This window comes from Acanthisitta chloris, unplaced genomic scaffold (genome assembly GCF_000695815.1).
Source record: "Acanthisitta chloris isolate BGI_N310 unplaced genomic scaffold, ASM69581v1 scaffold22637, whole genome shotgun sequence".
NCBI classification, from domain to species: domain Eukaryota; kingdom Metazoa; phylum Chordata; class Aves; order Passeriformes; family Acanthisittidae; genus Acanthisitta; species Acanthisitta chloris.
In genome coordinates this window covers 76,022-103,652 of record NW_008684062.1, presented here as the reverse complement: position 1 = coordinate 103,652, position 27,631 = coordinate 76,022, and the positions used below count along the sequence as shown (strand labels likewise).

Genomic DNA, 27,631 nt, shown 5'->3' with positions numbered 1-27,631 from the left:
GAGGATAGGGCAAACTGTAAGCAAAACAGTGTAGGTGTTCCTTTCTTCAGCAGGGAGTTGTCCTGCCTTTGCAGTCAGGTGTGACAGAAAGTGGCAGGGGTAGTGTGCCGTGCTCCCTGCTGGCACACCAGCCTTGCTGTGCCTTGCAATGGGAAGGAAAGGTGGCTGCAAGTTCTGCTGATTGCTGCCTCATGTAACCTGGCTGTGCTGCAGTGACTTTTAAGTAATGTTCTTTTAAGGAACCCATCCTAATATTGAAGCAAAGGGTGCAGTGGTGCTTTTCTACTTGTTCTTGATTAATGCAAGTGTTGTATTTTACAAGTTCTGGTGCTAATTTTTCTGAATCAATGTTTTTCTCCTCCACTGTTTTAACTGCTTCATCTATGTTCAGAAGTATGGAATACTCTCCTCAAAACGTAGCCATTTCAAATTCTGCTTTGAGTAATAGCATCAGTGGTTTTTTTAATTATGGTATGTGCCTCTGGACTGAATTAAGAGCTTGCAATGCAGATACAGCTATTGCTCTTTTACTAGTACAGTTTTCCAATTTTCTTTGTGTTTTCTGGAAGTTTTAATATGATTTTCCAGAAGTTTTTATGCTTTAACATTTAAAAATATTGTAGTGTGTTGCACACATGCACTTTGCCTTCCTGTGCTTGAAGCTTTTGGGACTTAACCCCACCTTTCTCCTTAATTTTGTTTCTATTTTAGAGGTAACTTGAATGTGCTAATTTAATTTTGTCACTAGCTGTGTTTTAGACCAGGTCTTTGGACAATCTCTTGTAGCACCTGGGGAGACTTACCATTTGTCTTGAATAAATTAACTTACCTAAGAATCTTTCTGTTTCTGATGCAGGTTGGGAGGACCTGACCCTCTGGACTATGTTAGCATGTACAGAAACCTGGGAAACCCAGCACTGAATGTTCCTGAGCACTGGCACTATGTCAGCTTTGGGTTAAGTGACTTGTATGGAGACAACAGAGTACATGAGTAAGTGTCACCAAACTTCTGTAGCTGTGTTTTGTGTTGCATTTTGGTGGCATATAGGTAAAACCCTGTCCTGCTGTTCATATTATTTGAAGAGCTGATTTTATGCTGAGAATACCCTAGCCCTGGTCTCACAAAGGATGACATATTCCTGTTCTTGGATGTAGAAGAATTCCTATTTTCCCCTCTGTAGGCTTTGAATGCAATATATTTTTCCTTTCAGTGTTGAGTGTTTTGTTGTTGCTTTTTTGTGGTTTTATTTTTTATTTACTTTTAACTGGTTGGGAAATTTTCTTTTTAACTGTCTGCCTTGTTGTGTTTTTCACTCTTGGTAGTCTGTTATGGTCATGCACTTAAATCCTGACCCCTCCCTGTGCATGTTAAATGCCTTCCTCTGGAAAACTGCTGTAAGGGCATTTTTGCTGTTGCTGGCGCAGCAGTGTTACTGTCAGCAGACTGCCACCCCAGTGGCTGCTGTGTAAAGTGCCAATTTGTGTAACAGAAGCATAAAACTTTAATTGTTTGACTGTCTTTTTTCCAGTAATTAAATTATCTTAGATTGTTGGTATAGATGGTTTTTAGCGGGCATTTTGTATTAGACTAAGCAGGCAGCGTGAGCTGACCTTATTCTTAACTTTTTTTAACTGACCTTGCTCCTTAACTCCAGTTAAAGTGAGGAGCATTAGCCAAGCAGTCATGATCCTGGGGCTGTGGGCATGGCCTTCTAACCAGCCAGAGATGGCAGATGGTTTCTGCTGTTGCAGTTTAGTGAAACTGTCTTTGCACTGTTTCAGAGTTGCATGTCCGTGATGAATGGTGCAGCAAAGGCCTCAGTTTGTTCACTCAAGCTTTCCCCCTTTTGTTTCTCTTGGTTAAGATTCAGCCACCAGTTTTTCTCATCCAAGTGCTTCTCTTGCAACAGCAGCACGCAGGCAGTTTTTCCTGGTATTTTTACCTTATGTTTGTGATTACAGAACTGTTTTTCAGAAGACAAGTCTCTTAAGACTGGTGTTTATACAGAGCCCTAGTGTCACAGAGATCTACCTGGGACATTTAGCCAACACATCTGCTAACAACAAACCTCAGTCATTAGTTGCAGGGACAGAGAAAAAGTAGGGCAAGTAAAAGAAATTAAGTCTTCCTTCCCTCTCTTCTACAAGAGACCCTAGCATGGACATGGAGGTCTTCATGTGGTGCCTTTGTTCTCAGATCATGATCTTTCACCTCTGCCACTGAAAATGTCTGGTTGCCAAGATTACATAACCTGTGTTTGCCCGTCTTGTTATGATGGGACTAATTTTGGAGGGAGTAAGTGCTATGCTGATCTCCTCACTTTGGTGAATTGTCAGCCTGACTTTTTCCCAGGGTGAGACTGTTTTCTTTGCTCAGACCCTTTCCTGATGGTTTTGGATGAGAGCTTGGAGTGGATATGAGGGTCTCAGCTCAAGACATGAAGGGTGGTGTGTCTTTGTGAATGAAGAAGCAAATTATGTAAGGTCACAGCCTCCTTGGTCCTGGCACATGCTCTGGATTCTCACTCCCCAAACCTGTCAGCTACACCAAAACCTGTTGTGTAGTGGAATACTTGGGGATGGAGAATCAAAAGCATCACATAGGTGGAATGTCACAACTTTAACTTCCTGGCAGGAGACCTCCTATCTGTTTGTACTGTTACATGATTTGATCTGAAAATTTGGATTGAGATAGTGGAATGTGCCTTTTGCTGGTTGCAGGGCACAGGAATTAAGCTCCCATCTCTAGACATAGGCTGCAGGTGGTTTCTGAGGCCTGCTGAGTGAAGCAGGAGGAAAGTCTGTGCTGTGCTCTGGGAGGTCTGAAGTCCCTGACTGCCCTGCATGTCTGTGATCCTGGGAGGAGGCTTAGAGAGCTGGTGTGCCTTGGCTGCCCCTGCTACCATGCTACTGGAGGCTGCTGCAGCTGGGCACAGCAGCGAAACTGTGAGCCATCATTGCTGTGCTGCTTGGGGAATATTGGCTGCAAACTCTTCAGCACAGACCTGCTTAGATCCATCAAAATGATCTCCATGCCCTGAGTACAAATGTGTGTTTCCCTCCTGTCTTTGTGGCTGGATCAGTGTTCCTGGCTCTACAGTTGTGTGTTGCTGTGACACTTGCCCTGAGATGTTCAGCTGTCTGTGGTCTGTCACCTTTAGTTTGGGGGCAGTAGCTCATTCATGGAGCTACAAAACTTAATACTGCATGTGCTGTTGAGTAGGTTTGTTCTGCCTTTGTGTCTGAAAGTCTTAACATACAATTATGCATGTAGCAGAGCTGTCAAGACTTAGACATCTCTTAAACACTGAAGGTGAAATTATTACCTGGTAAGCAGGTATTCCAGGTGAGCACTGTGGACTGGCTGAGAGAAGATTTTCAAAGGAGCTGAGCAGTTGGCAGCAATTCTTGTCCCAAGGGCAATTGTTGTTTGCTAACTGCTCTTGAAATGCAGTGGCCAAGGGAGCTGCACTCAGTCTCCCAGTCCCGGGTGCACACTGCAGGCTCTTGTTCTCAGGGCATTTAAGAAAGCCTTTGTTTAGGAAAATGTTATCAGTCTCTTGATGGCTTGAAGGGCTTTGAGATTCTGCTGTCCCAGGTAAAGCATGCTGTGGAATGGCTGGCAGGAGCATGTAGTGACAGGGGAGTTATTTCAATCTTTTTGCCAGATTTCCTTTGAAACTGGTGTGGCACTGAACTCTGTTCAGCTGTTCTGGAGATAGGAGTGAGTTTGTGGGGTTTTCTAATTTCCCAGCTGTCTCTGCAATGAGTGCAGAGCTGTATCTGCTTGTGACAGACAGCAGAGCTCCTACAATAGGGATGTGCTTCCATAACCTTGCTGTCCTTCATCCTTTAGAAGGGGAAAGGTAGTATACTGCCAAAGGTCTTTTTAATTGCCCAGCTTGTCTTTGGGTAATGACTTTGGCTTATTTCTTGTGGACCTCTTCTGGTAATACAGCAACAATTACAATGCAGTATTAAATGAAAAGGACTTTTTGATTTTTTTCTTTTTTGTGAACTAATGCTGAATTGGAGGCCTCTGTATTTTTATTTATAATGGAATAGCAAACAGATGTAGCAAGTAATGTGAAAATGTTGACTTTAATTTATATTTTTAATAAGAACCTGAAAAGCCTGAAGTGGAGCTCTCCCTGTGCCTCCTTGTTGACAGATTTATTTTCAGTTAAAGCAGCACTGTTTCCTGCTGTGCTTAAATATCAGCTATACTCTGCTTACAGAACTGGCCTGGTTTTAAGAATCCAGAGAATATGATGGAAATCTAAGCATTTCAGATGGGGAAGCCTTTTTCATTTGAAACCCCTCAGTGTTTCATGGTATAATGGCAACCATGACACCGGCTGTGCTGGACTGATAGCTCAAAAAATCCTAAATCATGACGTCATGACAGCGTTGGGGAACCACAGGCCTTTCAGTGGGATTTCATGCCAAGCAGCTTGCATGGAAATAAGTCTCCAGTCGAGCATGTTGCACAACTTGAATGGTAGCAGAAATCCTTCCAGGATGGTTTTGCAAGTTACACTAGTTTATAACTTTTTCTGTGTACTTTCAAGTCAAAACAAATGTGTAACTTCTTGAATCTATTCAGCGGGGTTAAAGTAGAGCCTTTTTTTTTGACTGTTCTTGCTTTCTGAAGTAATTCTGCACTGCAGTGGCAATTGTGTATGTAGCATGTGAGCACTCTGGCAAGGAGCATCTGGCCAGTGCAGTTGTGGGAGAGGAGACAATAGGTCCTGCACCCTTCTCCACCCCTTGCTGTCAGCAACTGCCTACAGCAATGCCAGGAGCAAGAAATGTGTACCTGTGCATCTGCACAAAGTGTGGTGCCTCAGCTGGCAATTGCAGATTTGTGCTCCGATGCCAGACTGCCAGCAGGGTCCAGGCACAGGTACCTGATCCTTTCTGCAGTTTCCAGACATGATGGTGACTTCTGCCTTTGTGGAGTACAGGTGCCTGAGGAAGGCAGCAGCAGCAGGCATAGCTGGATTTAGACTCCATCGATGGCAACGGCAGCTTCAGCTGCTGCTGAATGCTGCCTTTGCATGAGTCTTCACTGACAAGACCAGTCCTCAGGAATCTCTGGTCCAGGACACCAGGATAAAGGAATATTGGAAGGAAGACTTTCCCTTGGTCAAAGAGGATTGGGTTAGAGAAAACCTAGGCAAACCTGACATCCACAAGTCCATGGGCCCTGATGGGATATGTCCACGAGTGCTGAGAAAGCGGTCTGGACAGCATAGCCAGGCTGCTCATGATCATCTTTGAAAGGTCATGGAGATCAGGAAAGGTGTCTGAGGACTGGAAGAAATCAAATGTCACCCTGGTCTTCAAACAGAGCATGAAGGGAAGACCCAGGAAACTACCAGCCAGTCAGCCTCACCTCAATCCCTGGAAAGGTGATGGAGTACCTCGTTCTGGAGGCCATCTCTACCCACATGAAAGGCGAGAAGGTGGTCAGGAGTAGTCAGCATGGATTCACTAAAGGTAAATCATGCTTGACCAACCTGATTGCCTTCTACAATGAAACTACTACCTGGATGGGTGAAGGGAGAGCAGTGGATATTGTCTACCTTGACTACAGCAAGGTTTTCAACATTGCCTCACAGCATCCTCATAGGCAAACTCAGGAAGTGTAGGTTGAATGAGTGGACAGTGAGGTGGATTGAGAACTAGCTGAACAGCAGATCCTAGAGGGATCAGTGGCACAGAGTGTAGCTGGAGGCCTGTCACTAGTGGTGTCACCCAAGGTTCTATACTGAGGCCAGTATTGTTTAACTTGCTCATCAGTGACTTGGATGAGGGGTTAGAGTGCCTCCTCAGCAAATCTGCTGTTGATACAAAGCTGGGAGGAGTGGCCTTAGAGGGCTGTGCTGTCCTTCAGAGAGTGCAGCAGAGATGGGCTGAGAGGAACATTCTGAAATTGAGCAAAGGCCAATGCAGGGTCCTGCACCTGGAGAGGAATAATGCTGGGCACCAGTACAGGCTGGGAGTCAACCTGCTTCCAGGCCAACCTGGAAGGACCTCAGGGTCCTGGTGGATAATGAGCTGTACAGGAGCCAGCAGTATGCCCTGGAGACTAAGAAGGCCAGTGGAATCCTGGCATGCATTAGGAAGAGCAGCTCTCTACTTAAGAGGAGGAGTTTAGACTTCTCGATAGGCTGGAAAGTTAGACAGAGAGAAACAAAATGATGTTTAAAAAGTGCAAGTGTAGGGTACTGCACCTGTGGAGGAATAATCCCAGGTACCAGTACAGGTAGAGGGTTAACTTACTAGAGAGTAGTTCTGCAGAGAAGGACCTGGGAGTCTCAGTGGATGACAAGTTGACTATGAGCTGGCAGTGAGCCTTCGCACCCAGGAGGGCCAATGGTATCCTGGAGTGCATTGGAAAGCATATGATCAAGGGAGATCCTGCTCTACCTGACCCTAATGAGGCCATGTCTGGAGTACTGTGTCCAGTTCTGGGCTCAGTACCTGAGAGACATGGAGCTCCTGGGGCGGTTCCAGTGGAGGGCAACACAGATGATTAAAGGACTGGATCATCTCTCTTACAAGCAAAGGGTGAGGGAGTTGGGGCTGTTCAGCCTCAAGAAGATATGACTGAGAGGGGACCTCATCAGTGTCTGTAAGTATCTGAAGGGGGGGTGCCAAGGGGATGGAGTCAGGCTCTTCTTTCTGCTGCCAGGCAATAGGACAAGAGGCAGTGGACAGCAGCTGGTGCACAGGAAGTTCCACCTGGATATGAGGAAGAACTTTTTTACTGTGTGGGTGACTGCACTGGAACAGATTGCCCAGAGGGGCTGTAGAGTCTCCCTCACTGGAGATGCTCAAGAACAGTCTGGATGCAATCCTGTGCCATGTGCTCTAGGATGACCCTGCTTGAGCAGGGAGCTTGGACCAGATGACCCATTGTGGTCCTTTCCAACCTTACCCAGTCTGTGATTATATGACACTGTGGTGCCATGGTGTGTTCCAGCCTCAGACTGTGCTGGCACAGGAATTTGCAGGGCTGTCCAGGGAGCTAAGAAGGGTGTGTTTTCACCAAACTGACTTCTGTCTCCAGTTTGTTCTAAGGCTGTGGTTGAATCTCTTGTTAACTGTTCTGTAGTTCGAGTGCTCTCCCTTTTTGTTTGCACTCTAAAAAACTGCATGGAAAAATGAGAACCACGATGCTATGGAATTCCTGAACACCTTGAATAGCCTTACTTGTATTAAAATTGCAGGGTTGTAATTCAGAGCTACAATAGAAAGCAAAGCTTAAATTATGGCTAGGTTAAGAGATAAGATTTGTGGCCTTCCCACATCCTGAGAAGAAACATGCCAACTGTGTTTTGATGTTTACTACATCAACTTCATATTGACAGGGGTGGTGGGGTTTGGGTTTTTTTTGGTTTTGGTGGTTTGTTATTTTTTCCCTGGCAGCTAGCCAGGAGCTGAAGTGCAGCATCCTATTTGCATAAACTCGAAGAGATTACAGCTGCCTTCACCTCTATTGCAGGGTACCACCCGCCGAGACAACAGGTTCCAACTTGCTGTGGTCCTTTTGATTCGTGCTGCTTACCATTTGGATCAGAAGGGAGCATTGCATGCCGGGATAACGTGTTGTCTCTGTGGGTGGTGCTTCCTTATTAAAGGTGAGGGTAAGCATGAGCCTTTCAAGATGTCCAGTCCAGCTTGTGTTCTGCTTGCTTGTATAGATCCTCTGAATGACCCCAACTTGTAAAAGGGCAAGGATGCTTGTTAGAGCTGGGAGGAAGAAAAAGGAGCGCAAAACTGGATCAGGTAACAAATGCAAGGCTTGCAGAGGGGTGGATGTTTTCTGGAAGGCTTTTCCTGAGTATAAAAGGAATTTGAAAGGAGTATTTAGAAAATAGCCTGAAAGTTGGAACGAGTGCTCTCTTTCTTTTGAGTGTGTGCTGGCTTCTCCTTTGAACCTGCATGAATGTAGGATGGAGTGGTGCTGACAGCTGTCACTTTAGTGGCCTCTTAGTTCTGTAGCCTTTCATAAATTTAAAAGCTCACTGCCCTCAGTTTGCCAGCCTTTAGCCTTAAATTTTGCTTTTAATGAGTCCCCAAGTGCTTTATAAACTACATGGCTAAAGCACTGCTGAAATATTAAACCCGACTCCAAGATGACAGTGAACTCTTTTAAAATGGGGGAGACTGACTCTGCCCCTCTTTGTTTTCATGAACATGTGATAAAATGAGAGGCCTTTTGGAAGACAGTAAATTAGAGAGAGGTGGTGGTTGCTGTAGATCCATATTTCAGATAAGCTTTGTAGAGTTGAGCGTATGTACCTTGAGAGAGGAAAGATCAAATCACTTTAATTCAGGAGTTGAACTTGGAATTCAAAGGAAATTATTTCAATCCTATGATTTTCTTCCATCTTTCATGGTGCCCAGTTGCTTTCAAGTGTGGTGTTGAAGCATACTTCACACAGAGGAACCTGAGGACTTTCTTGAATAATCACACGGATGTGTAAACCTATCCTTACTCATCCTAATTTTGTTTCCTAGGCCGTTAGCTCTGAAGTTAAAGGACACCTGCGGTGTCAGAGATGGCTGTGTGACAGCTACTTCAGCACAGGGAATAGGGAAATGAGGTTGAGTTTTGGGAACATATCCTCAAACTGAGGGTCAGGAAATGATGGTTCTATTCCTGGGTCCGACTTTGAGTTGTGACTGTGATGGGTTGGTTGTGGAGATTTACAGTCACCCTGAGGACCTTCTTCCAGATCTCCAATAACTTCCTGCTTTATGTTGCTTCTTCTGTGGGAATTGAACTTTAGCCAGTGTACTGAAGAAAAGTGTCTTCTTTGTACCATTGCTGGAGGTGGAGCACCTGCCCCAGCTAAAGGGAATGACATGAAAGAGGATATTGGTGAGCATCAGTTTAGGAAAAACGTACAAGAGCTAGGACTTGGAGGAGAGAGAGTTCAGGGTGGGCACCATATTCTAGACATTGTTTTTCTTCCTAGGTCTTGTTTGTCTGTCAAAGATTGATCCCAAATAATGTAATGCTTATTCCTCCATTTAATATTTTGTCAGAGGCAGAGGGAAGAGGAAGGTTCATGGCAGAATGGGAAGGGACAGGCCAAGGAATTAGGGAGTTCTGTGACAAAAAGGATATTTTCTTTTAATGATAGCTTGTTTGAGAATCTGTCAAGAGTTGAAATGAGTAGTTTAGCTGCATGGGGCAATAAGATGTGTTTTATTGGATTTGTCTTGTGGTTGGATTTTGTCCATGCCTATAAAGCTACAAGCTAGACCAAGCTTTTCACAAAATGAAGGTGCTTGTAAACAGGTCTTACCTGTGTGGATTCTCTGGTGTCTAGAAATACAGTTGTACTTCTACTGAAATTTGCTTACTTGGAGTGCCTGTTGATCCTTCTCTTATGTCCGGCTGTTGGTTTTTGCAATACTTCATAGAAATGTGACATTTTGGGGGACAACTCTTCCTTTGAAGAACTTCATTGACCAACAAGTTCAGAAATTGTGGAGACATTTTATAGAAGCATATGCACAAACGTAATCGTGTAAGGTTCAACTTCCCATTTCCCAGACAATAAAACAGTTAAACCAAGCATTGTGCCTATTTACAAGTCTCACTGAGGGTGTTCCTCCAATCACTTCACAATGGCACCAGAACCCTGTAAGATGTGTTGCACTGCTGGAGGCAGACCTCCCTTGAAGCTATGGTCACACCACACGGGAATCTTTTTTTCCCTCCTCACAGGCAGAGTGCACTTGGCCTCTAAATGTCATGTGTTGGAGGTAGTTAGTACCCTTAATGAAATGAAAGATGTAGCCCACCTACGGAGAGCAGCTCTCTTTGTGCTGTGGTCTATCTGAGTCTGCATGCAGAGGGTGTGGGACGAGGCCACGCTTGAACTGTGCTAGATTTGGAATGGTTTTTTGAAGCACTGAAGGAAACTCGTTTAACATTTACAGCACAGTAGTTGATTTTAAAAGAAGACTGTTTTCAATTAAAAAAAGGGAAAAAGATGGGAAGTAGGTTTATAGCTGAGCAAGTCCTGCTTCCCGTTCAGTAACGCCACTGCACATGCATCCTGGTAAGATGAGCCTCTTGCTGCCATGCAGGGGAAGGAGCACAGTGCTCAAACTGGATGATTTGGGGTTTTTTTTGCCAACAGAGCTTCCACATTTATGATTTTGGCACATGGGAGGAGAGTTGGTCCGAGACGAGGCTTTCTTACTCTCATCTCCCAGATGGGTTAGTACTGAATGATGTGGGAGAGCTCGAAGGCTCTGCTCTCCCAGTGAGTTCAGCCTGCCAGGAAGAGGAGTAACTGAGGATCAAAACTGGGTCTGCTAGTGAAAGATTGTTTATGTAATAAAGATCTGTTTAGGATGTTCTAAAAACCAAGAATTAAAAGATAGTGGGCTTTTTTTTTTCAGTGGGACATGAAGAGAAATGCATTTTTGAGCTGTGTGGCCATTGCAGCTGTGAGATCAAAGGATACTTGGCTTTTATTATCCATTTGCTGCCTAGAGTAGTGATGCTAACAAAATGTATCTTTGAAGAGATAAATCTGAATGCTGTTATTCATACCTAATCCCTTTTTTCCCCTCAACCCAGATTTAGTGTTGGGAACACACCTACCTGACTAGCTACTAGAATACTGTATGTTTCTTGATGAGGCAGTGGTTGCAGTTGGTAATGGCAAATTACCACTGGTGATAAAGCTGCCAATTTTATTTGAAAATTTGAGCTATTGGTGTTTCTCACTCCTAAGCTGGAAACTCCATAGTGATTACCTAGCTCAGCTGCCTCTCTACTGTCATCTCAATTTTGAATCGAGGCCCAATAGGCAGTGACACCAGGCTAACAAAAGAGGACTGCAAATCTTTGGTGGTCTCCCATTCAGATGGTATTCCCTTCCTTCGACAAAGGGGTGACTAGGGCTCCTGAGTGCCACTCTGCCTCCAGGGATGGTAAACAAGGAACGGATCACTGGTGGGAGGCATTTTTTGATCACTTGACAAAGCTGGGTAGACTGGATACCACCTGACAAAGGGCTGAGGTTTAAAGGAAGATTTTGCAAGGGCTCTTAAGAACCAAAAGATTTTTAAAAGGCCAGAAAACTGTTTTTTTGCAGGATGTAAACAGGGTGGGCGGAGGTGAAGGGGAACTCTGCCATTCTTGGGGAGCTCTGATTTAAGCCCGTAGGATAGAGACAAGGGAAGGAGGGAAGAGTGCACAGATGGCTCATTGTTTTGTCTAGCTCAGCATTCTTGCACTGTCGAAGTGAAGGGCAATTGTTTTAAAATCCTTTTTGCAAAATGTGCTCTTTGCTTTCCAGCTATCCTTGGTCCCTGAGATGCAAACTATAAACCAGAGGGACTGGTGTTTGATGCCCATTTGTTTTGGCGGGTCCAGGGGGCCCTGGGCAGTTGCTGGGCTGCAAGGCATCGCTCCTGGAAGGGAGTGGAGGGAAAGACTGTGATCCTGGGAAATGCGCTGCAGCATCTGGGAAGAAGGCAGGAACAAAAGGATGCACATGAAGGGTCTGATGCAGAGCAGTGTCTGGCTTGGGGACCTTAAGGAAAGCTATGAAATATGGCATGAAACTGGCACATACCTTACCTGCAGTGATATATGATGTGCAGTATAGTTTTCTTACAGTATTTTGCTCTTCTTTTTGTATCAAATAATTCAGTAGTATAGAGAAATACTGCCATTTCCATACTGTTATTCTTTCTACTGCTCCAGTTGCACTGGCACAGCTCCTTCCCCTCCTCCCCTGTGAATTGTTGTGGCCTTTCTGGAGCAGGGGCCTTTTTTTGGCGTAGTCGACAAAAATAAACCATAAAGGCAGCTGTTGTTATGAATAAGGCTCAACAGGGGAATTTTACCAGTAGAACTACAGCAATATAATTATACTGGTAGACTAGTTACAGTAAATTTCCTCATGAAGACAAGCCTTAAGTTGACATTTCCTAGCTAAGTTGAATCCATATGTATAACCTTATTACGCAAAAATAATGTCTCTGGGCCTTGAATTCCTTTTTACCCAGAAGAGTAACATTAAGCAGAAAAGCAAAGAATTTAGTGTTCAGAGATAGATGGGGGATTTTCTGTAACAGAGCGGCTGTGATGAGCTGGAGACTGAACTCTGTGTTTTACTGGGTAAGTTGTTCCTCCTGAAGTGTTCAGGAACGTGAGGAGAGTGTTTCTGCTTACTGTACTGAAAAGCAAGCAGTACTGAAATATGCTGGAAGTTGACATGTCTCTCCCAACTTTCCTTCTGTTTGAAAGACAAGCTGAGCCATTTTGCAGTTTCCATAACTGAAGTGGTTTGGCTGAGAGGCAAAACTATTTTTGCCACTATTAAAATCTTTTGGGGTAAGCCTGAACCCACTGTAAGGAAGGTGGTGAATGATGCTTTCTTTCTTCCTTTGTTTGATTTTTAAGAGGCCAAGATTTATTTTATCCTTTCTGATTTTGTCTTACAGTAAATGGAGTTCATGTAACATTCACAAGCCAGTGTTGATTTCTGTAGATTAAAAATACCAGCCTATGATTCCTACCTTTGGAAGTTTCAAATGCATCAAAGGAAAGATGGTCTTGCAGGAGAAGCTTAACATTTAAAGGCAGAATTAAAAAAATAAAAGAGAAAAAGTATCTATAGTAGACTTTTCATTGTGACTGTCTCATGTTCCGCTTTTGGGAGTCTTTCACCAGCAGTCTGGTGCTTTCTTTTCCCTGGAATTACAGCTCGAGCTCCAAGGGCCTTTACTTGCCTGTTTAGTTGATTAAGATCTCTCATGATGCTCATCAGTATATTTTCGAGTGCACCTTTTGTGGTGAAATGAAACTATGTAACAGCTCATTCAGGTAAGGCAGTCCTGTCTTGATTTCCACAGCTGGTGAAGTGAAAGATCAGGGATTGAATTCCAGGTCAATCAGGATCATAGAATGATTTGGTTTGAGGAGGGACCTTAGAGATCATTGATCTCCAACTCCCCTGCCATGGGCAGGAACACCTTCCACTGGACCAGCTTGCTCAAAGTCCCATCCAGCCTTGCCTGGAACACTTCCAGGGACAGGGCATCCACAACTTCTTTGGGAAACCTGTTCCAGTACCTGACCACCCTTACAGTAAAGAGTTTCTTTCTGACATCTAATCTAAACTTACCCTCTATCCATTTAAAGCCATTCCCCCTTGTCCTATCACTACATGCCTTTGTAAAAAGTCCCTCTCCATCTCGCTTGTAGCTCCTTTGGGTACTGGAAGGTGCTCTAAGGCCTCTCTGGAGCCTTCTCTTTTCCAGGCTGAACAGCCCCTGCTCAGCTTTTGTGCATAGCAGAGATGCTCCAGCCCTCTGAGTATCTACATGGTCCTCCTCAGGACTAGCATCAACAAGTTCACATCCTTCTTACGCTGGTAGTCCCAGAGCTGGATGCAGCACTCCAGGTGGGCTCTCACAAGAGCAGAGAGGCAGAATCACCCCCTTGACCTGCTGGCCACACTTCTTGTGCTGCAGCCCAGGACACAGTTGACTTTCTGGGCTGCAGGTGCACATTGCCAGGTCATGTTGAGCTTCTTGTCAACCAACAATACTTGGGTGCCTAAAGCCTCCTTGAAATCTGTTGGAGTTCAGGCTCCTAAGAGCTCCTGAATACCTTTTATGCCTCAAGATCATGTATTGCACAGCTGAGAATTTAATTGTATGAGAGTCCTAAAAATGTGCTCAAGGGTGTGCTGAAGTTGTTTCTTGCATGATTTTTCTTAATATTTTGCTCTTTAGCCAGGAGAAAAGTAATGGGAGACACCAATGTTTATATTCCATGTAACATATTGGAGCCCTGATCCTTGCCTGAGCCCTTTAAGGCAATGCTGAAAAACCCTAACTGTAGCTGTCAGTGTAGCTTCTGGCTTTGGGTTTTTCGCTTATTCTTTCCACCCTCCCATACTGCTTTTGAAAGCCACTTTTGTTATGCGAATGGGTTCCTCCCAGCAGCTGCAGAACTTTCCACTGTAGGAGCTAGGAAGGAGCCAGCAGACACTGCAAGGAAAGTTGGTGCCCTTTTCCCGGCTGCTTACCATGCACAGCAGTACTGTCCTTCCCAGTCACGCTGGCTCAAACTGGCCTTTTGCTTATATTCCTTTGCCTGGTGAGGTTGCAGCTGAGCCCTTAGGTGAAGTTGTGGAGATATATTACAATTCCATGTAATACAGAGCTAAGGATATGGGAGCCATGTGCAGTTGAAAGGTTGTCTTCCCCAGTGCACTGTGTTGTTCAGTGACTGCGTTCTTTGTTTGCAGAATCACCTCCAGCTTGGGCCAAACGAGAGCACTGCGCTGCTGGGCCTTGTAGAAATGAAGGATGAGCTGTCCTGAAGTGCAGCATAAATAAGCAGACCGCTTAAGTTAAATGTTAAATACAGATCTTCGTAAGTTTTCTTTTTGACTGGTGCCTTGACCCTTGTTCTGTGAATGCGATAGTAAATCCTTATTGTACTTTTAGCTATTCTTTCCAGATCTTTTCAGTAGGCATTAAGATGATGCAACTCTGCTGCAACTTCCCCAGGCCATTGCAGTAAGACTGTTTGTGCTGTCTTTGCCAAGAAGTACAGCCTCACTTGTGGTGCTGGCTGTGCTCTGAGGGATATCTCGGCTGGGTTGGGAGTGGTTCTGCTGGCCATAAGGTGGGAATTCAGAGTGGCTCCATGGAGAAATGTGTGAGCCTTTGAGCTGAAGAGCATGGTCATTACTCTAGTTACTTGATTTCACATAGATTTGTATTTAATAAGCTGTTTTGGGACTTATGAAGATGAAATGGTTTGGTTTCATCAGTTTAGTTATGACTGTAATGGGGGAGCAAACCGTCACCTACTGGTATAGCTACATCCATGCACCATAAAGTAAAGAAAATAAAATGTAAACTGCCCTCATATGAACATCTTTTGCTGGAGTCAGGAGTGACTCATCCCATGCAACCTCCTGTTTCATATTTTGTTGATTTAGTCATTTCCCATGTTCAGTATTTGTCCATGCTGTGCAGAATGTGGAGTTAATTTCCCATCTCTTGTGACCTTGATAGATGGAGGATGTAAGCATTTCCTATATGATGAGTGTGTCACGTTACTCTTTGAAGCAGGGAAATATCATTATTTACATCTGATAATTAAATTCTTAAGTAACTGGTTGAGGATGAGAAGTTTGTATAAGACAAGAGATCTAATTTAGATTACCTGGATGCTGTTTTATCACGTTAGGAGTATTCTGAAGTTTCCTGACTTAGTGTTATTAATGAGGCAGATCAATCCCGTTGGCTTTGATAGGGTCTTTACAGCCTTTTGTCCTTAATCTACATGCACTGCCCTTAAGTGTATCACTGTATGTTGGTGCTCTCCAGAATGAGATAATAATGCTTCCAAGCCTCTAGAGCTCAAAGGGATTAACCTCCAACATGGTCCTGTCCTTCCAAATGCTGCTACTTTCATGGCATGCCAATGGAACTTCAAAGAAGCAACCCCTAATTTGCCTTAACTTGCAGCCCAGCACATTAAAGTGTCCAGAAAACTGATGGTGCTTTACTTTAACATACTGGGCTGGAGATAGCCTAGTTCAGGAGCTGTTTCCTGTATGTGGCTGAGCAGGAGCTGACTACAGTAACTACTGCTGTCAGAACGAGTTTAAGTCAAGTGTTTGTGAGTTATCAGCTGTGGGTCCTGCCAGCTCAGTTGTGGATACAGGGTACCAGTAGTAAAAGTCCATAACTGTGTTCTTGGCCATGATGCTTCACAGGAGTTGGAAGGGACCTCCAAAAGTTTCAAGTTGATGCTTGCTCAGTGGACCAACTTCCACAGCATCCCTGGATCCTATTCTGGGGTTTGATCACTGTCTAGTGACACTGTGTAAGACAGTTGTGTCTGCAAAGGAATAAGGTTGACTTGACTTTATGTGGTATGAAGGCTTAGGGGAAAAATCAGTTTATGACCATTTGTTATTTACAGAAACAATTTTTTTCAAACAAAATCTAAACCATGAGTCTCCAGGCCTCAGAGGCAAGATTGTCACTGGCTGAACTTTGAAGAAGCTGAAGAGCAAAATCTGTGAAATCGGTGTTGTGTATGTGTGAGTGAAACTCTAACTGGTTTCCTCTTCCCCTTCTGCCCTGTAACAGCACTTCACTTGCTGAATGGTAGCTCAGTGAAGCACAGTTCTTGTTTTCATGCTGACCAGCACAAATTGATTCACCAATTTTACTCTGCTCTGCCTCAGTGTATGCTTTCTAAGTGGGTCCTACATGAGCATTTCGGAAAGCTGAGAAACTCCCCTCCAAAACACTGCAGAGCGAGTGCTGCTCCATCTGTTTGGATTTAGATGCTGGAATAATTCTCTAAACACGATTTAACTTGCTGTTTCTAGAAGAGTTTTCTATTTGGTTGATGGCTTACACGTTTAATATGATGTACTGCAAGAGCATGCTCTAAGCAGCAGCTGCCATAGACATCTGAGTACTGTCTCTTGCTTTCCCACCTTGATTTTATGTGAACAGAAATCTTTGAGCATGTGTTCTTTCTGCATTAGTATTTGCCCTGCTTATGCGTGAAGTTTTTTTCTTAAATCAAGCTAGAAAGAAGTCCACTAAGATCTTATGTGCAAGTTTGGGGTGGCAAGAGCTCATGGAATTTCCTGTTGATTGCTCTGAAGAGAGAACCATCTGACATCCAGATAACCATCTCCTGCTTCTCTCAAATGTTTTTACGCATTTTTCTTTAAAATTGATGTTATTTTCAATGCCAGGAAACAATCTAGGAGTATATGTGAGTGAGCAGGTAGGTTTTGGCCGAAATAACTTTTCTGGATACTTTTTAAGCCTTTCATGTAAGGGGGTTGCTGTGCCTTTTTTCTTATGGAATTGCTTCACAGGAGCCTCCCAGCATGCTGTCTGTGTTCTGGGATGAGAGCTTTATTTTGTTTGACAGCTGCACTAAAAACAACCATTTCCTGTTAGGCAAGATGCTGGAAGCACTAGGTAAGGGTCCTTTTTTGTTTCTCCCTGAAGCTCTGGAATCTGAGAGTCATTTGCTTATAGTAGGTAGACATTGTGTAATGCACCTGGAGCTAGAATGCAGAAAACTGTGCATAATCTTCTTCGGGGCACATCAGCTCTTGCCTGATGTCCTTCCCAGGAGGAGACACTAAAGTGTTCAGCTCAGTGGCTGTAACAGCCTGCTGAAGGCTTCTACTTGAGTGTAGAGAGGAGACCACTCTTTGCATTGCTTGTTTGTGAGCAGATGTGGGCAGTGAATGGGAAATGACATCTTGGTTTTTCTCAGGGAGGACCTGTGAATCAGTCATTGGGTACCTGTTGCTTTTTGTTATGCCACTCCTCTGTGTTGCTGATAGCAGTCTCTTTGCAAGGTAATAGAAACATCTTCTGGGATGGGGACTAGCTCTGTAGTCTTAAAACACTGTTGAGAGTTGGGGTCTTGAAATACTTTGGTATTGTCAAGCAGAGTGATGAATATTGCCCATCAGCTTGGTTTAACCACCTTCTCAAGCTTCTAAAAGGCATTGATAGGCTGACCTGGAGTACTGAAAGCTATGCATTGACAATTACTGTGTTGGGGCTTTTTTGGGGGGTGGGATGGGAAATGGGGATAGAATGAAAACTGCTTACGGGTGGAAATAACAACAGTTCTTCCCGATGTCAGGCTTAGAAATGTAGTGATACTGTATTTGTGCAGCCTTCAAAATGGTATCAGAGTAGCTCGCCAGCAGCAGAGCAGGAAACTTTGTCTTTGTGGGGTGTGGGGAGATGCAATTAGGGAGTTGAAGCGAAAGGCATCTTAAGTGGCTTCACAAAAGTAGCGGTGATGGAGCTGAAAACTGAAGCTGGGACGAGTCAGCCCAGAGTACTGTGAACCTGCCATCACTACCCTGGAAAGACCTGGTTTATCTCCCTGGAGCTGCTGGGAATGCAGCTGTGACTTCTGAAAGTGCAGTCCTGACTATCCCCAAACATCCTAAAAGGACTTTCTTGTTGTTGCCTGGCTGAAATAATCACAGTGAAGGGCCAGCATGTCCCTACATAAACTCCCGTTTTCAGGGATTGGTTCACCTAATATATTTATATACACATACTCTTAAACTCTCAAAAAATAAACACCTAGTACACTCTGCTCCTTGTCCAGAGCTGTGTAGCTTTCAAAAGCAGAATTGCAGAAGTACAACCATTTGTACTGCAGTGGAGCAAACCTTTCCTACCTTGCAAAAGTGAGAATGAAAATGCTTTGGCAAATAGCTTTGATTTAAACTGAAAAGCCTCTGGTTTTCAGAGCTGCTTTTAAAGCAAAGGGCTACTTTGGCTTTTGATCCTCTTAAGCTCTGGGCTATTTGATGTGAAAAACGCCCTGGGTACTCTGCTGCAGAGGGGAGCAGCTTTTCAGTTCTCTGTGTGTGGCTTCAGGAGAGGGCCTGGCAGAGTGCGGGGTGGTGGGGGGCTCCGGGGGCCTGGCTGCACAGCTCTGTAAATAAAGGGGCCTCTATTTCTTTGGATTCTTTTGCTGGAACTAAATATCGTGATCAGTGAAACTCTTACCTCATTAAAGGAACAAACCAGGCTCCTTCAGCATATGTGCAGTGCTGCAGTGTGGTTTGTTCTGCTGAGCTGATTTGCTGAACAGATAAAGGGAGTTTTAACCCAGAGAATGGCATGTAATATATGACCTTGGCTTTCAGGAGGTTTATTTTTGTTCGTGCGACAAAATAAGGTTTTAATATTAAATATAGGGTTGGATTTGACTTGGCAGATACCAGAGCCTTCCATTACTGCTGTAGTCATAATATAAAACTATCTGGTGTGTGCCAGTGGGCAGCAGCAAGCCAAGAATTTCTCCATCAGTATTTATTTTTGTAAAAACTTAGCTGGCTGCTTTGCAGTTCAGTTGGCTATAAAGGTGATGTCCCCTTTTGTTGGAGGGGACAAACAGTGGTGGACACAGTGTGATCCATGCCAACTCTTTATAGTTAGCTTGTTTAGTTTGAGGGCAAAATATGGATTTGTATTTTTTCCTTCTTAGCATTTTAGAAGTGTTTATAAGAAACTTTCACTCAAAACTGCAAGATTCACCAGAACCAAAGTGTAAAACAAACTATGTGAAATGCTCAGATCTGTCTGTGCAGAAACTTAATGTTGTGTCGGCAGCTTTCAGTTTGTGTAGCTTGGGTAATGCATGGATAAAAACTACTGATTTTGAGGTTTTCTTCTGCACATGCTCAGATCATTGTTTTACTGTAAAGCTGAGGCACTTTTGGACTGCTGCGTTGTAATAGTTTTGCTGAAGAAATGACCTACAAAGCACTTCAGTGTTAAGATGCTGAACTGAGCTCCAGAACCTTTGTTCTAAATTGACTGAAGTCTGGATCAGTCACCATCGGATTTTAAAAAAACCCAAAACAACTAAAAATCAAACCAACCAGCCTAATCATCACCAACCCCCCCCAACCCACCATCCCAGTCCTCACCTCCCTAGCCCACAGAGAAACCAACCCCAAATAGTGCCAGGATCTTGCTTCTGTGGGTCACACAGTGTAAAATAAAAGCGTGTTGGCCCTGCAGCTGGCACAGGAGTCAGTGTCACACTGACCTGCCGTGGACACTTTGCTGCCTCCTGGAAGTTAGTTACAGGTGCAGGTAGCAGTGAACCTCGGGGGAGGTCAGTGGAAGATGTCATGGCTCACATGTGCTTTAGCACTACTTCCTCCATCTATGGGTTATCCTCACCCCTCCACCCAGCTCTTTGTGGAAATGAGGCTTGTTCAGTCTTCTGGAACTACTGTTTGGGGTATTTAGCTTGTTCTTTTACTGTAGCTGGCTGAAGGTTGATTTTTCTAGAAGTTTTCTGGAAATTTGGGGGACATTCAGAATGTGTGGGAAGAAGTAAGAGTCTGAACATCTACAAGCTTGCAAGGTGTGGTCATTTTTCTTATCCAGTTCCTTGTCATCTACCTAAAACAACCCTCAAGCATTGGAGATATACTCTACAATGAGGGGGCTGCCATAAGAATCCAGTGTTTCCACAAGGAATGAAAGGGAGGAGTCCCTTTATCCTTGTTGGGGATAATAAACCATTTGCTCTGCCTACCATTTGCACATGTATCTTGGTCTTGGGCTTCTAACCAGGCAAAATCTTTCCCATGCATTTGATGGCTGTGGCTGCTCCATGTCTCTTTGCCAGCAGAATGATACACCCTTATGCTCACAAGTTTTGGAGTTGGAGCTATGTTAAGTACCTGCATCCTAGTGAAAAGGTCTTCCATAAGGGAAGCTAAGCTGCATAACTTGGCTGCTGGATACTTTGCTGTGATTTTCATTAGGCCAGGAGTCAGAAGGATGCAGCTAATTTACAGGTTTATGTAGCTGTGAAGCTTGTGTCTGCCTTCATCCTCAGGTGCATCCTCCAAACCCTGGCCAGGAGCTCTGGCCCTGGATTATGGTCCATTGTTCAGTGAGAGAAATTTGATGGAAGCTGCTGAAATTACATTCAATTTACCTTCAAAAGAAGTCTTTCTTGAAGAATAAAAGCAAAAGTTTTGGCAGAAATGCTAACTGAAAATTACTATCCTAATTGCATTCTGAATATTAATAGTTCTTCCTATGAAAGGCTTGTCTAAATTAAACATAGAGGAGTTCCAAAATAATCACAGGTTTTTAAAGCCACATGTCACAATTTCCTCTGAACCAGATTACCCACCTAGAATTAAACAGATCAAAGACTTCCACTTTGTTCCCTCAGAGCAGCTGCACAGTGCAGGTGAATTGCATGTATTTAAATTTTCTCTTAGCAAAGCTGTGTATTTTCAGCGACCTGTGGCCATTAACTGTTCAAAAACATTTAAAATCTAATCTTTAAATACAAATCTCTTACATGCAGATAGGACTTTTCTGAGATTTTTGTGATAATTTCAGAATTATAAGCTTTGTATGCTGCTGCATTTTGTCAGTACTCTTGATTCTTTGGGAGTTTTTTAAAATCTTGGGAAGGAAGTAAGTTAATGCTTGTTTCTTTATCTTTTATTCTATTTAGCAGCTCTTCTCTGTTTTAGTGGCTTTTTCACTACCATACAAGCAAATTTGTGTAAATAGCATTGCCTGTCAGTTTTACTGCTTTGTGACTACTGATATGTTGCTGATCAGCAATGATCTCCTGAAGGCAAATGTTGCTTTAGATTTGATGGATACTCACTCACCTGAACACTTCTGTTACCCAGTAAGTTTCATGCAGATCAATGTAAAGCATGTGTGGTCTTCTCTGAAAGAGTTATTTTTGAGAAGCAGAGAACCAAGAAGTCCAAAAAAAGAAAAAAGCCCACAAAACTCTAGCTCATTGCATATTGGAAGTAAAGTTCTGTTGTTTCAGAATGTGCCTTGAAAGAAGGAAATTCAATATGGAGCCATCTTACTTTCCAAAAAAATTTAACTATGAAAAATCAACTTGAAGACTTTTTGTTAACTTTGATCTTTCCTAAAATTGACCCATTCATAATGTGTTTCAATTTTTGGTTTGTACTTTTTCCTGGAATCAATCCTTAAAAACTATCCACTTTGAAGCGGTTTTGCTTCTCCCTTTAAGAAATACTTCTGGTTTTCCTTTGCTAACTGATATGTGAAACTAATAAAACACTGCAGGGACGCTCAGATGTACAAAGTACAACTTTGCATTTGTGAGGATATCCCCATCCTGTATCAGTCTGTTTGGTAGACCTGTGTATGTGATTGCAGAGCACAGGATTTACTGCACAGTCAGATCCCACTCCCTGCCTGGGTACTCAGTAGCCTCTTGCTCTGTTTAAGAACCAAATGTTCTTGACTTGTTGCTTAAAGGTAGGCTTCTTTCCTAAAAGAGGTTTTATATATACTAGTTGAGCATTCTGAAATGTTTCTAGCCTCAAAGTATTTGTTGAGGATAATGTGGAGTGAAACAAAAATGAATTTGCTTGTATGTTGTTGTGATGACTATTGAAATCAAGTCTTTACTTGCTTGTTTAGTCTTTACTTTACTTTACTTGTTTAGTCCTCTTCATTGCAGATGTCAGATGGACTTTCAGTACTTCATTTTCAGTCATAGGGTTTTTTCCCAAGTTGTTTTCCCTTAGTATTTAAAAAAAAAGAAGCTTTCACTCAAGACTGCAGAGTTCAGCAGAAAGCAAACTATGTGGAATATTCAGATCTGTTAGTACAGAAACTTAATGCTGTGTTGCAGCTTTCAGTTTTTGTTCCTGGGGCCACATGCAGATAGAAAATACTGATTTTGATGTTTCCTTCCTGCAAATGCTCCATCTCAGGTTGTCTGAGGTGCATTGTAATTGTAACTACTATTGTTACCTCTTTGGTCTGTCCCGTAGTCTTAATCTGCCTGTGCCTTGTGTTTTAGCTACTTTTATTACATCATTTGACAGTCTACTACAGTAAAACTTTTCCTCAAGGAATCCTCCATTACTTTGCATGATGGAGTTACATTGGTGCTCAAGTCTGATCAGTTTCAACACCTGTCATTAGGCAGGGTCACTGTAGAGCATTTCTGCTCCCCCGTTACTGGGACAGTGCTTCCAGCACTTGGAGCTGGTCACTGCTCTGCTGGTGAGCTGTGTTTTTCAAACGGAAAGTGCTCTTGTTACTTTCCAGACTGCTCTGTTTGACTGTTTTTAGAAGTTGTACAGTGTTACTAAACCTTTGTGCATTGTGTCTTTGATATGTGCCAGCAAGGTACCAGCATCCAAGACATTTGCAAAATTTCTCCAGAGAATTTGCTAATAGCTGCAGGTGTTGGAGATTTGAACTTGCAGAATGATGCTGGTTTGTGAAAGCTTCTGTCAGGCGTCTTTATGCTCAGTGTAAATCCTTTGTTCTCTCCTCTGCCTTTGTGGAATAGCCACAGCAAATGAGCAAGTGATGTGATGACAGTGGTAGAAATCACATGGATGTCCCTAACTTGTTTTCACATTTGCAAGCTTATGTATTTGCCCATGATGTTTTTTGTTTTCTACAGACAAATATGGCATTTTTAGCTGTTTGGGACTTGGAGCAGGAAATTCCCCATATATATAAATATGACAAAACTCCACAGAAGTATTCTTGTGACTAATTTTGTTTAAGCAAATAGTATTGTGAGCTGTCCTTTATTTACTCCTTTTTCTTACAGCCTTGATACTTTATGACGTTGTTCTCCTGAGTACACCCTGTCTGACCACACCAACCAACTTGCACCTATCTCTGTCAGATGGGAAAATGGACACACTACTGCTGCGTGAACAGTGGTTGTTGTATTCAATGCTTTTCCACTATTGTCCTCCACTGTTGTATGTTGTACACCAGAATATTCAGCTGCTTCAACCCAGAAACCTACTACCCAGTACTTCACCTGTGTCCCACTTCTCAATGCATAGAAATTTGAATTCACAAGGATGGAACAATATTATTTCCTGTTATGTACCTTCTTTGGTGTTCCCATTTAGCTATAAGTGCAAAACTTACAATGATGTTTTGAAAACAAATTTGAGTTGCTGAAAATCCCACCAGTTCCATGAAAGAAGTCATGGTTCCAGGGCTGCATTATTCTGACTGGAAACACTGCTGTGATAGTTATCTTTGAGATTGTATTACATCAACTAACCCAACCACCTTATGCCATTCGAGCCAGAGTAGACTGAAGGAGAATTTCTGAAGTTAGCTGTTCTATGAGGAGAACACTCATCCTTTTGCCATGGTCCTAACCTTAGGACCTGCTCTGGTTGCATGAAGTATGTCGTGACATTTTATTTTTCATTCCCTCCAGGTTTACGGGAACAGAGGGACCAAGTGGTTTTGGATTTGAGCTGACGTTTCGACTGAAGAGAGAAACAGGGGAGTCAGCACCTCCCACCTGGCCTGCAGAACTAATGCAAGGCTTGGCCAGATACGTCTTCCAGTCAGGTACCGCAGGGTTAAATGTATGGCCTCACTTTTTCCTGCTCTAGTTCTGAAGTACATCTGTTACCCAGTGTGACATTTGTCTCATTGGCACTCAGTCAGATCTTGGGAATTGTCTCTGTATGGGAATCCAAAAGAGTGTGTTCCTTTAGTGGCCCACCTTGCTGGGACAAAACCAACTGCTGTTCAGGTAACTGCAGATCCCAAGTATTGAAAAGCTGAAGGTACAGAAGAGTCTGTCGCTATGAGAATTCTGCCCAGTAACTCTTTATTGCTTTCCTGCATTGTTGGATTCTCCTTCTCTCGGCAAGAAAAACACATTTGCTTATCCTGAATGGCTGAGGAGCAGCCATCTGGTAAGGTCTTGATTCTCAGCAGAAGGACTGTAACTTCCAAAAATGTTGCAGCTCCATCACAAGCAAATCTCTGCCTTTATGGCCCCTGCAGTTGAGCAGTAGCAATGTATGTAATCAAGGAGTTGCTGAAATGGCAAAATGTAAAAGTCCTAAGGGATGCCAAGGCTGAGAGGGCCAAGGAATTAACAACTGGGAATCATTAATGCGGATGGAGGCTTGCCAGAAACCTGTGAACCAAGGTGCCTACGAACCATCCTCTTGCACTTCACTTTCAGGGTTTCCTTTATAACAGTAGATTGAATATTAGTTTTAGTGTGAGCACATGAAGATCTGTGGAATGGCTGAGTGCCTAATGTACTTGAAAGGCACTTTCCGGCGTCACAAGATCTGAATGAAAATATTTGAAGAACATTTTTTTAACCTACTTTGAGGTCCTTTGCAGGTAAAGTATCGTCTATATCAATGATTATTGAATTTATAACGTTTGGTACTTGTTCTACTAGTTAATAAATTGCTCAGTAACTTCTGATTCTGCTGCTGGTTTTCAGTCAGCTGGCTGACTCTCCAAGGGAAAAGGTCTGGATAAGAACAGGATGGCTCTGCTAACCTCTGTGTTAAATTTCTGAGACAGTGGCAACTCTTGTGGGGTATTTTTCTAAGTATTGGCTGACAGAAACCAGTGCCAGCACAGATTATTGCTTGTCTTTTTGTAACCTTTGCTGTGTAACTGTCTTCCCCAGTCACCACCTGAAATTTTACTTGACTTTCTATCTTGATTTTTGCTACTGTTAAGCATCTAAGTCCGTGTGACTGTCATTATTTTTTTTGCCATTATTTGAGGCTCCCATCCTGCCTAAACTGTGTTGTACAGTGGCTTTTTGATACTGACCATGCAGTGATGAATTCATACTCACATCTTCTATGCATTGATTGCAGGGTCTAGAGAAAACATCTGAGTCTAAATTCTTAGTCCCTCTTAGATACAACCTAACATACATGCTGTATGTTAACTTATCCTACCCATAAAACCACATTTGGAGCCTTTTAAATTTCCTAGCCCAAGGTATGTTCTTGCAACAGTCTCTTTAACAGAGCAGTTTCAGTGCCTTTTATTTGCCCATTAGGCAGCCTCTCTATAGCAGTTGCTTGTTTGTCTTTTCATGGGTGAGAGGAGGTCTGCAGAGTGAAATGGGATTTGGTAGGGTACTTCAGGGCAAACTTCTTGGTGACTAAGCTGGCACTCAGGGCGGAGACCTCCCTTGTTTGGTTCCTGCACTAATGCGGTCCCATCTGCATTAGTGAACTGTTTTTAGAGTGAAATGTGTGGTTGTGCCCATGCATATCAATCTGGTGTGAACTTATGAGGGCCTCCAGTATTATCCTCTACTTCTCCATGCTGATTTTGGCTTTCTGTCCACCACGACTCTTTAAAGGCACTGCTCAAATACATGCCAATGGATTCTAGCCTCTGGGTGTTTAGCTCTCAATTTGCATTATGAAAAACAACAGTGTATGAATCATAAATTGACTTCTTTCTTTGGCTATAAAATTTGATATGAGCCAACACTACACTCAGCATACAATGGACAAACCACCTGCAGGATTACCTTAGAGAGAGTATGAACAGCAGATTGAAAGTAGTTATTACCTCTTTGGCATAGCACTGGGGGGGCCTCGCTTAAAATAGTGCCCTGTTTTAGGCCTTCCAGTTTAAGAGATACTGAAAAACTGGATGGAGTTCAAGGTGGTCAGGGTGCTAGGGCATGTGAGCTACGAGGGGAGCTGGAGAGAGCAGGCCTGGGAGGAGAAGGTGCAGGATGATCTAACCAGAACCTGCAGCTGTTGGGAGGGTAGCTACAAGATTGTGGGGTCAAGCCCTATATAATACATCAAGGGGCTACAGCTCTGAATTGCACTATGGGAGGCCCTGGAAGGGCTTCAGAGAAAACTTGCTCTCAAGGAGAGTGACAAAGGAAGGGAATGGTTTACAAGAGAGGTGCTGGATCTCTTTTTGCTGAAAAGGTTTAGAACTTGGCTCAACAAAGCTACAGTGACCCTGATCTAGTATTGGTGATGGCTCCACTTCAAGTAGAGAGGCTCAGTGAAAGACTTCCAGAGGCCCATTAAATTATTACAGAAGCATTGAATTTTGAGGTTTTTTTCCATACTGCTTCATGCCCTTCAGCAAGCAGCTGTGTGCTGTCACCAAGTGTCACCAACCAGTCCTTGCCTTGTATAAAAGAAATCTGTATGCTGTTGCAAGAAGCAAACCAGCTCTAGTTTTATTTTAGTACAAATTTGATTATCACATGTCTCTTTTGAATAAGAACTTTCTCAGGCTAAAATCTTCTGGTTAATAATAGATGTCAGGTTAATCCTGACAAGATTATGCATTTAAAATTAAGACTTGTAATGGGGCATACTGTGTTGTGTTTCTTCTTGATCCCTCAGGACAATGCCAGTTGACCACAGCTATATGCAGTAATTTTCTAATTTAGTCAAAGCTCTCTCCCTCCATTGCTCTGCAGAGTCTCCAGTCCTTCTGCTGTATCTGTTGTGTCCCACTTTTTTTGCTTTACTCCCACGAGCTGTCCCCTCTCAGGCTGGCAGTCTCCAGGGCAGTTCCCATGTTCTCCCTTGCAACAATCCTGGGTAATCAGGCACCCAGTCCTCAGGAGTGTTACTTTCTGTTTTCTGCCGAATAGGATTTGCTGCCCCAGTTTGACATTTTCACTCTGCAAAGCCAAGTGAGCTTCTATCATCAGCTTTTTGCCTTGGTTTCCTTCAGGACTTTCTGGTCAGATGTTAAAACTAAAACTGTGAAGTATTTGAAGAGGTGGTTCTTCTGAAGCCTGCTGGGCACTAGGCAGGTTGTGGCACAACAACATTGTTTTACATGATGAAAAGTTTCTTTTTTGCTCAGTGTCTTCCTACCTGTACCACTTGGAGCATTTGTCGAACGCCACACTGCTAAGCATTGTTTGGCTCTGACGTGTGTACCTTAATGTTGTCTTCTTCAGTTGTTAAAAGAAAAAAATCTGTGGAGTTTCATTCATACACCAAAGGAGCCTTAAAATTGTTTGATGAACTGAAACAACTGAAGTGCTGCTTATGAATCCACTCTGAACAAGAAGCAAGTTAAAGAATAAAACTGGCAGGAACTTTTTGGATAGGCTCCAAGCGCTTTCGCATGTCAGAAGATTGTTTACTTTGAAAGCTATGCTAAGAGCTAAATCCTTATCTCTTGATAACAGCCAACTTTTTAGTTATCACAGAGGTGTTTTGCTGAGTCCAGTTGAATGGAGAGTAAG

The 27,631-nt window shown here is 43.2% G+C and overlaps 1 protein-coding gene across 1 annotated transcript in view; it reads left to right on the top strand.

Annotated features, from left to right (window-relative positions):
* The first annotated feature begins 862 nt into the window (after window positions 1-862).
* Window positions 863-27,631, top strand: part of SUFU (suppressor of fused homolog (Drosophila)) — an 86,667-nt gene continuing 59,898 nt past the window's right edge. Inside the window, exons 1-2 of the mRNA XM_009079148.1 lie at window positions 863-991; window positions 23,831-23,967. Coding sequence (XP_009077396.1) covers window positions 891-991; window positions 23,831-23,967 — 238 coding nt within the window. The 5' untranslated portion in view covers window positions 863-890. The remainder of the gene's footprint in view (window positions 992-23,830; window positions 23,968-27,631) is intronic.